Genomic DNA, 14,737 nt, shown 5'->3' on the forward strand with positions numbered 1-14,737 from the left:
TATCCTCTCCATCGAATAGTGTTGTTTCCTTTTTCTCCTTTCCCACCGCTCTTTTTGCCTTCGCAAAGACAGACAAAATTCTGCGGTATTTTTTCGTACGTGCCTTAAATTGCAGCGAACCACTCTGCACAAAGTGTTCCAGCCACGGCGCGCGTACGTGAGTTATTTTTGCACTTTTATTGGTTTTTCTTTTGTCGTCGCGCTTTCCTACGGGGGTTTGCTTTATATATTTCATGGGCTTCGGGAAACGGGAAATGCAGTCCCGAAGTATACTGGAAGCTCGGACTTCCTGACTTTTCGGGATCCCTATAAAATTCAACTTATTTTGTCTGCTCTCGTTTCCACCTTATCTCTTACATCGAATGATTGTGTCTTTCGTATCCTGAAAATTTTATCATTTCTACATGGTTTATATTATCTTAGTTACCATGGGTTATACTACTTACCATTATATTACATGGTTTATATTAGTTTATATATATTGGAAATAAATCATCAGATTTTAGGAAACGATTCGAGAATCTTATATTTATTTTGTGCTGTGTGTACAGAAATATGATTGAATTTTCGTGTAAACACGAGGAATGTTTGGTTCGATCTTGGGTTCGAACTTCCGGAACGCTGATAAAGGGGAACCGTCTTTCATTACCCGCATTACCGATCCGATCGTTCGTGCATGCAGTCCACGCGAACGATTTTGCTGAGTCCGGTCGACGTCGTTGGCGAATTTTCTCGAATAGGAAGTGACTTAAACTACAATCCTTTTCTCGGCTACTCATCCCCGCCACGCGGCTTATTTTTCGATGATTCGACGGATCTCATTTTTACCAGTTCGTCGGAACATTCTCTACAGAATTTGTGCGTCCATTTCGTTGAATCCGATTTTTCAGCCACGGTTCAGTGGCTCGATGGAAGTAAAGGTTATTTGCAAAATAATTTATTGTAAAACTTCCCGATTTCTGTTCGTGAAATTTACTGGCATAATATAACCGAAGAAGCCGAAGGTACTCTGTATAATTTTTTAAGCTCGAAGAAGATCAGCTCGTAACTTCAAGCTTAATATCGCTAATAAAGCATCGTTGAAAGTTTTTGAAACATCGCATCGCGTGCAAACTTTAACGCCTGAGCTCTCAAACAACAACAACAATATAAGCTACGAGATTCAGGTCGCGAGCTCGAAGAATAATCGTGGCCATTCAGTCGTGGCAGGGTAAGAACTAATAAAAACCCGCGGCATCTTTTCCCCTGTTATTTCTTCATCGGGGCGGAAGAGGCGTCGCGATGCCACTGGACACGTTCCATAGCCTCGAGCAACCGATATTTCACAGCGACATTTTCGATAACAAAAGACCGTCGTATATTCGTACTTTCATAACGTCGGCGTCACTTTATTTCGATCGATACCCCGTATCAGTCGCGTTCATTAAACGTCTTGAATGAGGTACGTGTTTGGAAAAGTACCGTGATTTCGTGTTTTAATTAGTCGCTGATAATCCATCAAAATAAAATCAGACAGAAAGGAAATGAAGACTCCGATTAAAATTCCTGCCAGTTGCGATACGTTTCGTATCCTTTCATCTCTTAATCTGGACGGGTAAGCTTTTACATCGGATAGTTCGAAACAATAGGTGGAAACACAGGTATCGATTGCGCCACCGGATGCTACTGGCGTTATTTATTTTTCCGTCTACCCAGGAATTAATTACTTCGTAGACGTTGATTTACTGCCACTCTACAGCTATTCCCGAGATGCTGGGATATATGCAAAAGGAGAAAAATGCTGGGCAATCTTCTTTCTCGGAGATGAGTACTTATTTCTCTTCTTTCAAGAACACGAGAAGGTTTCATTCTTTTAAGTAACATTTCTTTAACGTGTTTCCTTAACATGCGAGATCACTTACCGTGATTAAACTAGTGGCGCATTTTTCATTTTTCGGATGTGATTAATAAACAATAATTATCTTTAGAATAGGAAATATTAATACTAGAACTGCCGACGTTTTATGCACAATTATTTTTAAGTTGAAAATAATGTAGATTACTAAATAGATAAAGGATAATTCATTCTTTAGCTGGATAACAGCCAACGTACATTTCGAAATAAATAACTCGATAAACAAGTCATTTTGCCCTCTTTGGTAGTTTTAGTGTCAAGGAAATTTATAGGAATAATAATTCAAAGAGTGCAGTTAATTCATTTAAATTTCTTTTATTAAAACGAAAGAATAGATAAGTTTCGATTAATGCTAGTTCACACAGTGCGATATTCGATTAAGTGCGAATTTTAAAACAATTCCAGGTCGCATTCAATATATTTCTAAATTTTTATCGTATATTTTCTTTATACATATTCGAACAGTACGAATTCTAATTATTGCGAACAATTTCTGAGATTTATTACTCGCACTAATCGAGACCTACCTGTATATAAAATACAAAGTGCATTGAAACATTATAATTCATCGTACGATATGTCACGAGAAATCCGTTCTTCATGAAAGAAGTTATAAGCGTTGACGTTTGTGTCGATACTCGGTAACGCGTAACGCTTCGAATAATAAACACCATGGAGATACGGTGAAATTTAAATGTGACCGCACGTTGCCACTCGACTTTAAATTCATGCCTCTCTAAGTTGGTCGAGCATGGCGTTTGCACGTGAACGCGCTAAGTAGACGCTACCGGCACCAGTCAGACGAGCGTAAATAATTTTACGCCTGCGGTGTAGTTTGGTGGCCGAGACGCCTCGCGTCGCGTATTAACCTGCTTTTCATCTATTTGCTTGGCCGCGTAACGTGCGCCAGCCAATTTTCCCTTCGAAATTAACGGCACGCCGAAAATTTGGCCTCTTCAACGTGGAAACTGTTTGCAGTTGCGGCGTTCCGCTTATTATCGAACGGCAGACTGGAAAAGCTTTACTTGTTTCGGGTTTACTTTGTTTAATTTTGTATTATTATAATTCTAAATTATTTTATTATGAACAAATTCATGGTCGCTGATACTAATTCGTAACATTTGTAATTATAAATGTATATTTAACCATTTTTAATCGTTTAATTTAAAGTTTAGAATTTTATAAATAATCATGTTGAAAATGTAGGGGAGATGGTGCTCTTTATGGTAAATTTTGTTGTGCGTCGATATCTCAACTGGTTCTCTAGATATATGAATTTGTAGTTCGACGCGTAAAGCGCGAAGGATTTCTGAATGGGGCTGGAATTCCTGGAAACGCCGTGACCTACTTTTTTCGTAGTAGTAGTAATAGTAGTAAAAAAAAACAGCTGACTCAGCGTCTACTGCGACTACACACGTGCGCGACGATTGAGGTAGGTCAATGAATGGGTTGAAGCGAGAAGGAAATAGTAAAAACATTCAAAATTATGCTTTGCTTTACACAACGATATCTCAGGAACCAAGTGCCGTATCGAGGTAAATCGAGCGTCATTTTAAAGTGGAAGGTCTCCTCTTTCTAACAATGGTACGAACATTAAATAATTATTAATAATTTACAAATGGTCGGCAGGTGAAGTTTAAACAATTTTAACAGCGATTTTGAGGATTTTTGAAAGAAGTTAGCCAGTAAATATGTGTGGTAATTGAATTAATTTGGTATTGGTACGCACTTATTAGTTGATGAACATACTAATTTAATAAATAAATACAATTGCAAGTAATAAAAATGAAACTTTTACTATTGGGTCACATTATATTGATTGACCGATTTCGAAACTTGAAAGTTCTGACACAATTTGATGACATAAAATTACTGCGAAATAATACTTATTATACATCAATTTAAAGCTTGAAGTTCAAAGAAAATGATTATATAAATAATTGGCTATATAAACAAAATGGCTGATCAAGGGCTATAGCTAACAATGACCGATTTTGGAACGTATACATTCCCACACAAGTTTATGACATAAAACTACCTTGAAATGACACTTGTGGCACATCAATTTAAAGCTTAAAGTTTACAGAACATGGCTATATAATCATCTTATCAATATTTTTAATACAAAATGACTGATTGTTATTCAAAACACAAGAAAGAAATAGCTTCTTTCACTCACATTCTTCACTACTTCCATTCTAACAGTTCTACTCTTCTCTTATTCAAAGGAATTCATCATTTTCACTGTACAAATCCCGAATCCCTTATTTCTTTACTCGCTGATGTATACAGCAGGTTAGTTATACAGCGTGATATTCGAATCACGGTGTACAGAGTTTGCAAAGCGTGATATCCAGTGATTAGCCGAGGGCGTAACGCACGCAGGCCGAGTAAATAATTCCGCGTTCCGAACGTTCGTCGTTCTTCGGCCGATGACGTTCCACATCCGGTGTGGAACTCGCGGCGTCGTTTAATTAACGTATGGATTATGCCGTAGCGGCCGAACGACGCGTGTTTCCAGCCAGAAGCATCGTATTAATCATAAACAGTGACCAGCTCGTAATTCGCGAGGTGAATTGCAACGAACGACGACCTATATATGTACATACACATGTGTGTATGAGTAGTGCGAAATTCATCAGCGCACTTAAACGCGCGGCCGCATGCATGATCGAGTTTAATGCAGACCGAAACGGAAGTGCATAAACGACATAGCGATGCCCGCGAGACAGGGTTTATTGTTGAAAGCTGGACAAAGCAGAGTGTACGAAGCGGATTACGGAAGTTTTGGTAACAGTGAACCGTTTTCATGGATCAGCGATCAGTAACAAGACACCGGGGAGGATGTCCTTAGGGTCTTAGGACTTAGTTTATTATTCCTAGATACCTTCTGTTATCTTTCAGATTTCATTCAGTCAAAATTCGTGTCGTTTTCGGAAGTAAATTCATTCAAATTTAATTTATTGCATTAAAATTAATTGCACTAATGATTTTACTGATTGTTTAAGCAATTTGTTAATTTTCATTCCAATTTCAACATTTTTTGCACGCTTTCTCGTTCGTGTAATTAAGGTCAGAACGTGTCGAATTCTTGGCAGAGCTCGTCCGGAATTCGTATCGTGGTCGTTTCATTATATTCCACATTCTAATTCCAGAGCTGTTCCTTTTCTTCTTCTCCATAAAATGGCGTTAATTACTTCTTAAGCTGTCTTCCGCAAATGGTTCTCGTTTCCTTTGGAATTTACGGGGGATATATTGAATGCCAACCACCGCGTAATTTCGAATGCATTAGGCAAACGATTTTCCCATAATTTTCAACCATTTATATGCATCGAGAAAATATAAATTTATTAAAGTTATCGTATATTTTATTTCATTATCTCTGGAAAAATATTTACTTCATTAAATGCAGAATATTGAATGCTGTATTATATTAAATTTAAATTAAGCTACGTTAAATCTCTAATAAAATATCTATTCAAACAAAGTATTTTTAAACAAAACATCAATAATTCATAGTTCGATCTAAACTCTTCCGCAGAATTTCAAAAACTGGTGCATCTGACATATAGAAAATACGTGAAAATAGAGGAATTTATTCCATAGAGACATACCCTCGTCGCCGTATTAAAACTTCTATTCCAACTGCCCTTGTTCGTCCCTTTTCAGTTCCTCTCTCTCTTTGTTCATTATTAATCTTTCGTACGAAAGTTGGCAACCCTGGCATATTAATCATGGCTGGGCATCGTGGTAATTCCGTGGGACCTACTAATCACGGACCAGTACCAATTAATTCGTGGCGACGTGCGAGAGGGTAGCTGGGGGTGGAGGATGCAATGGTCAGGGAAATAGTAACGTTACGTTGGTGTACAATTTTCTTGTGTTTCCTGGTCTCTTGAGAATATATTACACCTTTTTCTTTTGTATTCATAATACTTTTTAAAATTTATTCTATTACAATTTGAAAGCTGTATGCAAACTCTAAAGTTAATTAAATTTTTAAATTAATCGGAAAATTACAAGCATCGAGACACGTCAATCACGCCCGTCCGCCACATCAAAAGACAGAGGGTTCCAGGACTCGGGTCGAAATTTCCTCGATCACATAAACGTGTCTGCGTTCCAGGAAGCCGAAGTTTCGTTCAAAGATTCCGGTTGACGTGCACGGTAGAGAGGAGGTCGATGTCGGCGTGTGTCTGTTGCTCAAGGTCCATTAGTCGGAAATCTGCTGCGGTTCCAGAAAACCGTCCGACCTCGATGGCTGTTCGATGTCGTTGAAATGACGTTAGCAAAAGAAGAAGAAAGAGAAAAGGGACAGCAGAGGGTGGAAGGACTCGTCGAAGAGAAAAGAGAGACACAGTCGAGAGACGGTCTTCCAATAAGCAGCTCGAAACTTGGACCAGTTCCAGACAGGAAGTAATACCAGCTTCCACGAGGCCCTGGCAGCGTCTTCGACAAACTGTGCACTGTCTCTAGCAATAGTTTCGTGCCGGCTAACGAACACCATTGTCTAGAGATGCCGACAATTATGTTAGCTACGTTCTGTACAGTGACAATTCTGGAGATGAGTAACGAGGGTCTTCTTCGTCGTTGGTACCGTTGTCAATCGATTTGAAATCGATTCTTGGATCAATTAGCAATTTGTTGAGGGGTTTGATGGATAATAGCTTGAAAAGTTTGTGAAACTTTGAGTACTGTGAGTTTAAAATCTTTTTTTCTGTCTCAAATTAAAAGAGAAATCGATCCTAGGATCAATTAACAATTTGTTAAAAGGTTTGATGGATAATAGACCATTGGGAAAGTTTGTAAAACTTTGAGTACTATGAGTTTAAAATCTTTTTTTCTGTCTCAAATTAAAAGAGAAATCGATTCTTGGATCAATTAATAATTTGTTAACAGGTTTGATGGATAATAGACTATTGGGAAAGTTTGTGAAACTTTGGTTACTATGAGTTTAAAATAAATTAATTAAAGAGAAACTCATAATAAATTTCTTACTAAATTTATGCAGCTCAAGGAACAAGGAGTCAATATTTCACTACTGAATATTTGATTACTGCTTTAATTATGAAGCACACCATAATGTATAGTATAGCAGGTACAACGATATATTTCGAAGTATTAAATGTCTGCCCACAGATGGGACTCGGATCTCGAAAATAAAATATGAAGCCCTTAAAACATTATCTTTACAAGCACTGCAAGGCTCTCTGTGATATTTATGTCTCCGCTGGTTCTGCAAAGTAAGCGATAGCCGAAAAACACGCGAGAAAACATTCAGACAAAGAACTTAAAATATTTATTAGCATTTTTGCGTGAACTTCACCGTATCACTCGATCAATTTAACAGCTGCCTGAATTTTTTTGTTACATTTACCGTAGCGTTAAATATTTACAGGATGAATAATAGAAAATCGAAGACCGTGTTATTAATATTTATACATCTACCTCCTAATATTTCGTATTGCACGGCATTTAAACTGGAGCACGTAGTAAAGAATATGTTTGAAAATTTATTCGGGACAGGGGAATGTATTATGTACCGTGTTAAATCTTACAGATAAAATCTTTTCGAAGGTGGGTTTTACTTTAGCTGATTGTAGCAACATCAGAAATTCAGATCATGAGCAAGCAGAACGATTTTCCTGAGATGCAAGCAGATGTGAACAGGGGAATCAATTTTAAAAGCTGATTCTGATTTTATTTGATGGAAACGTGGATTCTCTAAAAATGGGAAAGTGTATCTCATGTAATTCACATATTTGGCTAAAATGGATATATTCCTAACAAAAACTTTTTTTGTTATTCTTAAAAATTATTTCAGATTAATTTAACTTCAGTACAGTTTTATCACTAACAATTTCAATCAATACTTTATTGCTCAGCTGAGTTAGCACGTCAAACAGAGAGTTAAAACTTTCGAAGCCAATTAGATTGGCACTTAAGTGGAAAAGGTTCAAGATGAAACTTCAGTGGTAAAGTTGAAAATTGCAGTAATCAGACAGAATCAGAGCTAACAATATCGGTTAACTTAGAATATTTGAGAAGAAATTGAGCACAATTCAATTATAATTTAATTGAGATAGAAATCCAAAACTGTCGGTGCCAATTAATTTGACACTTAAAGTGCAAAGGTTAAAAGCTGAAGTTGTACTCGTCAGACCGTTAAAAATTGCATCGCTCGCAAATATCTGTGACACGTTGCGAGGACGCAATAAACGGGCAATAAATTGCTCTATCAGATTGTGTTTTCCGGTGACAATTCATTGAAACCCGGTGAGATTTTATTGATTTTAATCAATGCGATTCAGCCAACCGTGTCGTTGCAATTCGAGAAAATATAGGATGCTGAAAGTGTATTAGCTCTGGCTAATATTTATTACTCGTTCCTTCGATTATATCTGGTTATCTAATGAATTATGATATTTAAAATAGCAACGTTTGAATTCTGACAAAATTTACGGCAACATCAAAATCTTCCAATTCTTAAAACATATAAAAACACATTTAGAGAATTTCAATTTCAAATTTAAGTTTATTTTTAAACTAATTTATTGCAAATAAAACTATATCTTCGAAACATGGAATTGGTCAAAGGGATTTTTGCGAAATACAACACACATGAATAATGCTCTCATCTGGAAATACGATTCGATTTTTAATTCCACACGATACATGCTTATAGAAGTTTCAATGGCTACCCAGTCTCGGTCCTCTCGCGATAATAAATTACTAACGTTTTCCATCAGACAAATGACCGACATTTTTACAAGAAGCTGACATTCCTATCTCAACTCAGGAGCTATTTTTATGGGGTCGTCAGAGGTGTTATTTTTGAGAGGCAGAATAAAATCTCCAAACGTTTCAAAATCATAAAATGCGAGTTTATTTTAGAAAAATAACGAACGCCTTTCTGAAGTCGGATTGTATCGCAATCTCGTTTCTCACGTTGTAAAAGCTCGATCGAGCGTACTAGCTTGGTTCGGCTAGGAGCCAGTTTTTTTAAGAAAAATTCTTGCGATTTTCACGCCGGCACGGTGGAAAATTAAAGAGCGACCCTTGCCAGCAGGACTTTCGAAGAGGTTCACCGTCGAATCTCTCGAGGAATTTCAACTCTGTGATTGTGGATTAATGTTGTTAAGCTCGCGTTGAATGTCGACCAGGCAGGGGGCAGATGAAGTTGCCTCTTTCAGATTGCAATTTTTCCTCTCTCTTTCTCTCTTTTACAACGACGAACGAGATTTTGCTTTCGGAACTCGATTACCGGCCGCCTGTCTCGTGTCTTATGAAATTTAACGGGATGGGATATCTCGCCGACGCTTCTGTTCCCTGTTTACTGCAATGTAATTTCTGCCCGTGAGCATGCTAATGTAATTTTATGGAGATTTTCGTGAACGTCTGCAGAGGAGAAGTAACCCGGTATAAAATACAAGATTGCTGCTGATTCCGGTGCGTGCTGGAATTTCGCGGAGCGTTAATTAAATTACATATGGAAATAGGAGCCTCTTAATAGAAAACAAGAAAGTAGAGCAACGGTGTCTGACATTTTTGAATAAAGAATTAAAAATGAAATGAAATACGAGGTACTAAATATCAAGAGATATTACGTATTATTGTTGTTAAATTTCGTAATAAATGAAGAAAGTTTTAGGATAGTTAGTGTAGATTAGTATTTTGTTAAAACGTGACTGAGAAACTTTCTGCTTTTACTAGAATCCCAGGATTCAGTAGTACGTATCAACGCATGGTCAGACACAGTCTGACTTATCATTGGCGTTACTACTGTGAACGAGCAAATAATACCGTATGCTATATTATTTTCTCTCTGTATATATTCCCTGCTAATTCTGCAATTATTTAAATAATAATTATAAATCAAGAAGGTAGTTTAAGCAACAAATTTATTTTCTCGAGTGCACATATTGAAGGAAATAAGTACGCTAGTGCACGCAAGGATCGGAGGCCAGGAACTTTATTGTTCACAGGTCTTATTATCAACATTAGGTTTATTAACTGATATTGAATCGAAAGCTTTTAGAATCTCGCCCTACAGGGACTTTAGAATTGTGTGTACACCTTTCGATCGTTTATTCTCCCAACATAGTGCCTTCTAATCGCATTATCGTATTTTGACCCCCTCCTATCGTTCCATGGATATCTCATGCTTGTAATCCGTATTTTCCGAACGATGATGGGATTAAAGTATTAACGCGACTGATTCGAATTTATGGCTGATAGGAATACTTATATGGAACGATGGCGGATGGTTTAATTGAAACAAAAACTTAATTGATTTAAGTGATTCTTTGGAACTTTCCTACATAATTCCTTTTCTGTTACAGGTGCAAAGAACCTGGAAGGTACTTGAACGAACTTCCACCCACGGCAGTCATCATCTGCTTCCATAACGAGGCTTGGTCAGTATTATTGAGGACAGTTCACTCTGTATTAGATAGATCACCGGAACACCTCATACAGGAAATCATTTTGGTCGACGATTACTCCGACATGCGTAAGTAAATAAATAGAATAATATTTTATATTGAAAAAATTTATCAACATTATGATATTTCTTTAAATATAATTATGTTATATGAGAATATTTATGAAAAAAATTTATTTGAATTTAAAATTAAATTTATAAAATTAAAATTTTCTTTTATCTTAATTTTATTCTTTTTTAATTCGCAACAAGAAGTGAAAATAGAATCAGCACTATTAGAATTCAAACATTTTCATTACTATTGATTTTCTATTTATGTTTGCCATGAAAGTAGAGGAAACAGTCACAAACGGATCAAAGCGGTAGTTCGAATGCGTACAAATAGCAACACGGCGTTAAGTTGAAAGCGCGCAGCGTTCAGTAGCTTTTGAATCAGGAGAAACTTGTCTGGCTCATCGTAGAAAAGCCGATGAACGTTGGCGTGGCTCAAATAGAGACTGCGGTTCGTTATGTAGCGGTACTTGTTCGGTCGAGCAGGCATATCCCTATTCAGCTCGGTGATTCGTTATCGTCAGTGTTCCGTCGTCTCACGATAGATCGATTAATCGCGATCCATTTCTCGTGAGCGCAGTATAACGAGATCGCTCAGCCTGAATGGTATACCCGAAAGATTCCGATAGGCTGATTCATGTTAATCCTAATAGAAATTTTCAAATGATAATTGCAATGATTATTTTACATCACATTTAATAATACAAATATACTGAAGCGTTTTCTGTCGCAACGCAAAGGTTAAATAAAAAAAGAAATTACCTTATTCGTGACAGCTTCTTATCGCAAGTATTTGAAGGAACAAAAGTGTCTTATCATCGGAGATGTAAAATCGTGTTAGAGGTGAAAGCAGGGGGATAAGGGAAGGTAACCACACGTAACAATGGGGAAAGAAAGTAAAAATCGTGGGGGAGGAGAACCTGGCGAGATTAACCCTTGACAGGGGGTTTGGGAAGCGCAACGTGGTGGAAACGATATACCTTGGAACCCGTGCAAGCCCCTTTAAAAGCTTCCAGATAAGCCTTGCCACCACCCGGAAGCGAGGCTCATAAACATAGTTAGCGAACCCTATGCAGGACACATTACAAAACCGTCTGATTGTTTTATCAGAAGGACGAAGCAGTTTTGTCACTTTTCATTCGTGATTATTTTTCCTTATTCTGTCATTGAGATTTGACGAATAATCAACCAGAATTAGGAGATTAAATTACGAGGTAATTAGAAGATTAAATTACAAGATAAATTACGAGGAGATAAAGTGGATAATCCGATGTTTTATGATGTTTGAAGATGAACTTGGCAAGCTTGTAAAGTGCTGGAAATTTTTAATAGTGATAAGAAAAGAAATATTACAGACCATGTGAAAAGTGAATGATAAGAGCTGATGTTGGTAGTTTATTCTTCCTTGAGGTCTTGATATATGAACGGCTACACTGAGGTATAGATGCATCTTCTAGTTTTCTTTATTACGTTTCAGAACGATATCAAATTAATATTGAAAAATTAATTTTCGTATGCAACACAAACACAAAGGTTTGTCAATTTAAAAAAAAAAAATCTTTTTTTAGTCAAGCTGAAATCGACAGGTGGTTTGCTCGTTTATTTTCCTTGAATTTACGTGTTAGGCGCAGTAATTGCATGAAATGAAGTTTAAACATTCTGAAAATGACACGGGGCATAACGTGGAACGTCAGCTTTTTAATCTCCAAACGGGAGAGACCGATGCACGCGTTTTTCAGTATTATACGGAATATTCGATTACACCTTTTTAATGAATTCCTATATTAAATGGAAATACGAGGACAGATAGAATGAATAAAGATAAACGAACAGGTGGAAATATTTCGACCGGTTCTGGTTAGCAAATTCGTTTGAATAATTCATTCGTTTCGGGTATAAACTCGGAAATAATCATTAGCCTGGCGCGAACTGCCCTGGTCCTTGAAATCCCTGTATATTATCTGCAGTTAAAGCAAGCTCGGTAAAGCGAAGGTTCGCGAGTTAGGGTTCTCGTGAAGCCGTTTTAACGAAGAATAAATCACGAATGTCTGCTAATTGCTATCCCAGCCGGGACCTTAACACTGTAATTCATCATATCTCATAAATCTGAATTTCATGCCTCTAAATCTCTACAATTAAAACGTACGTAGAATGAAATGTCCAATAAATTATCCGACAATAATGTAATCGAATTACTTTGATAGAGTACACGAGTTTCTAATTACTAATTGTAACACTTCCCCGATAGTAAATTAAATGATTGAATTTAATTGCCGAATCGATTGGATTTATCAGAAGAAACATAATGGTCCTTTACTGATTTTAATGGATCCCACGTTTCACAGCGCATCTCCAACGTCAATTGGAAGACTACATGATGAACTACCCTAAGGTCCAGATCATTAGGGCACAAAAACGAGAGGGTCTTATTAGAGCACGTTTGCTCGGTGCTGTAGCTGCAAAAGCACCTGTTCTAACATATTTGGACAGCCATTGCGAATGTACCGAGGGTTGGTTGGAACCGCTTCTCGATCGAATTGCTCGTGATCCAACGACGGTCGTCTGCCCAGTGATCGATGTTATCGACGACACCACTCTGGAATATCACTGGAGAGATTCCGGTGGTGTGAATGTGGGTGGTTTTGATTGGAATCTGCAGGTAAGGAACATTCCTTCCATTACTCTATTTTTCTTTTAAAGTACTAAAATATAAAAGAAAGTTTCTTTTTCAAATTTAAAATACTTATTTTTATTCCAAAAAAATGTGTTGTACGAAAGGATCAAAGAAGGATCGTTTATTTTTATGATTGTCCAAGTACCACGAAAATCTTTTCTGATATCTTGACCATTCGAGGAGCATTTCAAGATTTCTCGATTTCATCCTTGAATTGTCAAGACTTCTTTCTTTATTTCTGCATCAGTTCAACTGGCACGCGGTTCCTGAAAGAGAGAAAAAGAGGCACAAGAATCCCGCAGAGCCTGTATGGTCACCAACGATGGCCGGGGGCCTCTTCTCGATAGATCGTGCTTTCTTCGAACGCCTTGGCACGTACGACAGTGGCTTCGATATTTGGGGTGGTGAAAATCTAGAGCTTTCTTTCAAAACCTGGATGTGCGGAGGTACGTTCAATTCCGCAGAAAAATATTTACAAAAATGGAAAAACAGTTCAATTTCTGGTTCCATGATTTTAAATTAACCAACTTCAAAGCGCTCCACATTTTACGACCACGGTACAAATCTCGCAGAATCTCAATTCCCAGGGACAGCAATTTAAAAAAAATGAAAGAAATAAAAAAAAATTTCGAAATGTTCCAATTTCCTTTGCATAATAATCACCAGAGAAGGAAGTCGAGCCATCCAATCAACATAACACGGAATCCGTCCCGAATAAACCTGCAGTTCCTCTCGATATCTCATCTCGATTTCCCTCTCTTCATCTCGCGGAAGATTTTTGCACGAAACCCTGCGTCTATAAAATGCTCGAGAGGCTTGTACATCTAAATCGTACGACGCTGCATTTCCTCGAAATAAACTTGTTTCACCGCAATCAGACGTTTCCTTCTATGGATCGCGATGAAATTCGACTGGTTGCTGGTTCCAGGCACCCTGGAAATCGTGCCTTGCTCACACGTGGGCCACATCTTCCGGAAACGTTCGCCGTACAAGTGGCGTAGCGGCGTGAACGTGCTCAAGAGGAACAGCATACGGCTGAGCGAAGTGTGGCTGGACGAGTACGCCAAGTACTACTACCAGAGGATAGGTCACGACAAGGTGAGCACTTGCTACTTACCCGGTTGAGTTCTACATTTGACACGGCATCCGACCCGTTCTACAAACTCCTCCTCGTCGATCTTGATTTTTCTTTTTTTTCCCTTTCGCCTTCGTTCGATTCCGAATCGTTGAAATTCTGCCGCGTCTCAAGAAATCCGTGAAGCTTGAAAATAATAATGAAGGTAGGGAAAGTCGAGTGGCGCGTGGGTGTATTGAGAATGATTGAGAAAGCTTTCTTTAAGGGGAGAGTGTAGGAATGTTTGGAAATACTTGGTTCTCATTAATAACACAGAAATATTATTTTTATATTTTATTTTGTAATTATCGTGCACAGTTTGAAATTTAACAATTTCTTCTAATAATTCTTGCCATCTATTCACGTAGAATTCATTCTCCGAATACTGGAGTGAATATTCCGCGAGCAGAGATATCTGTTTGCATGCAGTTTCAGCTTTAAATCTCCTCATTACGCGGCCACTTAAACCTTCGCGAGTAACGTCGTTAATAACAGTATTGTTCCTGTCGTATCTTCCAGCGTCATTAACCTGCTATTTTGGGAACACGTTGAAACCGCTTG

General features: G+C 37.7%; 1 protein-coding gene across 10 annotated transcripts in view; it reads left to right on the forward strand.

The window, feature by feature from the left end:
* Nucleotides 1-14,737, forward strand: part of Pgant9 (polypeptide N-acetylgalactosaminyltransferase 9) — a 203,184-nt gene that overhangs the window by 176,367 nt on the left and 12,080 nt on the right. For all 10 annotated transcript variants that reach the window (XM_076688200.1, XM_034322723.2, XM_034322730.2 and 7 more), the window contains 4 exons: nt 10,237-10,406; nt 12,734-13,047; nt 13,310-13,508; nt 13,991-14,160. In XM_076688200.1, the coding sequence (XP_076544315.1) occupies nt 10,237-10,406; nt 12,734-13,047; nt 13,310-13,508; nt 13,991-14,160 (853 nt within the window). The remainder of the gene's footprint in view (nt 1-10,236; nt 10,407-12,733; nt 13,048-13,309; nt 13,509-13,990; nt 14,161-14,737) is intronic.

Source organism: Osmia lignaria, chromosome 4 (assembly GCF_051020975.1).
Source record: "Osmia lignaria lignaria isolate PbOS001 chromosome 4, iyOsmLign1, whole genome shotgun sequence".
NCBI classification, from domain to species: Eukaryota; Metazoa; Arthropoda; class Insecta; order Hymenoptera; family Megachilidae; genus Osmia; species Osmia lignaria.